This window comes from Solanum tuberosum, unplaced genomic scaffold (genome assembly GCF_000226075.1).
Source record: "Solanum tuberosum cultivar DM 1-3 516 R44 unplaced genomic scaffold, SolTub_3.0 scf00184, whole genome shotgun sequence".
Classification (NCBI taxonomy): Eukaryota; Viridiplantae; Streptophyta; class Magnoliopsida; order Solanales; family Solanaceae; genus Solanum; species Solanum tuberosum.
Window position 1 is genome coordinate 847,764 of NW_006239109.1, and position 3,100 is coordinate 850,863.

At 29.1% G+C, this 3,100-nt stretch overlaps 1 protein-coding gene across 1 annotated transcript; it reads right to left on the reverse strand.

Moving 5' to 3' along the window:
* Window positions 1-314: 314 nt before the first annotated feature.
* Window positions 315-2,478, reverse strand: LOC102578905 (patatin-like protein 2). The gene is made up of 7 exons (XM_015312076.1): window positions 2,276-2,478; window positions 1,974-2,158; window positions 1,683-1,869; window positions 1,410-1,571; window positions 974-1,276; window positions 690-865; window positions 315-587 (listed from the first exon to the last, which is right to left on the reverse strand). The coding sequence occupies exons 1-7, from the start codon at window positions 2,405-2,407 to the stop codon at window positions 518-520; spliced, it is 1,215 nt and encodes a 404-aa protein (XP_015167562.1). The 5' UTR covers window positions 2,408-2,478; the 3' UTR covers window positions 315-517.
* Window positions 2,479-3,100: the final 622 nt, after the last annotated feature.

Genomic DNA, 3,100 nt, shown 5'->3' on the forward strand with positions numbered 1-3,100 from the left:
ATAAAAAATATATATATATATATATATATATATATATATATATATATATATGAATGTATGTAACATTTTCATGAATCAATTAGGGTTATATATCATTTTAATTTTATAAATTTGAGCTAATAAATAAGGAGATCAATAATTCGCTCAAACTTGAATGGATAATATCTTTACTGACTATATTTTCTGCCTTTGATTTTTGACTTTATTTTAAACAAAGTTAAAGAAGAAAATATATAATGCTATGAATAAGACATTAGTTTTGTACTAAGAATTACGTAGATATCAAAGAACATATATTATAAATATTGAATGATGATGATCAATACACTTTCACACTAGTACGTATTAATACTACAATTAAATAAATCGAATTTCATTAAGTACTACCCTGCCTATTCCTAATATTAGTTTCAAAATTGAAAAATTCATCGGAAATATAACTAGAAAATTATACTAACAATAAATATTACTTGAACTCAATTTTTGTGCATAAGATTTTTCAATTTTTCTTGATGACTCATGAATTATTTCGAGGCTTTCTTGATAATGAGTGGCGACCTTGACTCACGACCAATAATGTTGCAAACCTGTCATAAATTAAATTTTTTTATTAACTTATGAAGCATATCATAAATACGATAGATAATTTATGACGAATGTAGTATCAAATTAAAATTATGATGATATACCTCTTAAGGGCTTCCTCATTAGTGCCTCCTTTAGGAATTGGTTCTGTCAAACCTGTTTCCAAATTTACCCTTGAAAGTGGTTTTTTCAATAATTTTTCTCCAATTTCCACTAACCTCTCCAAATTTTCTTTTGTAGCCACATCTACTGAGGCTTCTGTTCCACTCAATTCATCCTCCTGTCAATTACAACCAAAAAAATTATTAATAAAATATTATTAAGGTCTTGTGAGTAAATAATATATTCGTAAAGACAATGTCACACTAGATGTCTTGCTTTAACTTACTTGAATTCGAAGGTAACTATCTTCACTACGAAGAGCTTGAAAAACAACAGAATTATGGTAATCAACCATATCAGCACTTGATTGAGTGAATACTTCTACTAATGGTGTAGATCCTTTGTGAAATAACCAATCTACAATCCCCCATTTGGCTCCCATCAATGAATTATATTTTTGTTCACATTTTGCAGCTCCTGTCCCTAATGATATTACAAGAAAACGACCATATTCCATCGGTTTTATTGGGTAGAAATCCGGATTGTTCTTGAAAATTTCTTTGCTTACTTCCGATATTGCAATCAAACCCTGAAATATTGTATCGTCAGTGTATATAAGTTAAAATTCTTAATATGATATTGTAATCAAACCTTGAAATATTGTATCGTCAGTGTATATAAGTTGAAATTCTTAATATTAATAAAATGTTTTTAGTACGTACCGGATTATTAGCAGCAACACCACCATCAATGAGATGATGTTCTCTAACATTGCCTTTGCTATCTTCAACTTTGAAATAATGAGCAGGAAGATAAGTAGGAGCTGCTGATGTACTAATACAAATATCCGACAATTTTGCATCATAACATGCTGCTCGTTTCGTCTACAATAACAATAACATACTCAGTATATTTAGTTCCATAGAGTATGAAAATGATAGGATGTAAGCAGATCGTAATAAATTATTGTCATCGTCAAATTAATATATATGTACCTCATAAGTGGAGAAAATGGTTGGTTGCAACTTTTTGATATCAAAAGTTGGAATAACAACATTAGTAATAGTATTACTAAGACGAGTATCTTTCAATTTTTCCTTTACGACTTCATGTAGATATTTGCCATCATATTTTGATCCTATTAGAGTTTGCACAATATTCCCAATTGGAGCAAATAAACCACTGCATATATGTTTGTAAATTCAACAAAAATTTAATATTTGTTTAGACTTAGATCATAAATAAAAAGAATTAAACACTAGAAAAAAAAAGAATTATATATATACCATTTCTTTTGTGGAAATATTTTTGGGCAATGCTCTAAATAGAACGGTGTAATATCTTTAGCAGCATAAAGTGGACGATTATTTTCATCTGGAGCCGTTAGCATGGCCGTTACAAGGCTACCGGTGCTCGTTCCAGCCATCACATCAAAATAATCTGCAAGTCTTGCATCGCTTCCATCCAATTCCTGAAAATTTAATACGATTTAAGGTTCAGGATTTAGGGTTTAGTAATAACTACAGTATTAGCTAGCTAGGAACATATATAATATGTACGTGTACATATATATAAAAGAAAATTTGACCTGAAGTTGCGATTCAAGAAAACTGAGGATGGTAGCTGGAATAATTCCTCGAATACCACCTCCATCGATGCTAAGAACAGTGATTAAATCTCCATAAGTTGGAGGTTGAATTTGAGATGTTTTTCTCTCCATTTATAATTAACTGATAGTATAATCAAAAGAGTGTAACAAAGTTTGGACAAATAGATATGTTAAATTTATGAATTGTGTGTTATGAGAATATTTTAGAAAAGGGACAACTTAATTTATAGGCCTCACTTACCTCACCCTTGAGAGACTTGGTCATATATCATCATGATGACTTAATGGGTCAAAGATTGACTTAAAAAATGAAGAAATTTTCAATAAAAATTTTTTAATGAAAATTCTAGGAAAATATGTAAGCAAGAAATAATAAGACTAGAAAGTAGGTTTTAGTCATTAAATTGGACTCAGAACAACAATAAACATTTGAATTTTTTGTAGTCATTAATTTTTTTTGGTTATTATATGGACCACTTCAAAAGGTTTGATTTTTCTAGAGATTTTTTTATTTTTTTTTTGTTTTCACTCGGTTGGTATTCGATACTCACTCATTCAGGGTGTGTTTGGTATGAAGGAAAATATTTTCCATGGAAAACTAGTTGATTTTTGACTTATTTTCTCATGTTTGGTTGGTGAGTAGAAAATATTTTTCGAAATTTTTTTTTAGTGTTTGATTTATGAATGAAAAATATTTTTTATTTTTACTAGAGTAGAAAATAATTTTTGAAATTGATTTTTTTTTAAAAAAACAAACTTAAATTTTTTTTGGGGCGTGGGGGGGGTGTGGTAGGGGGTGGGTGA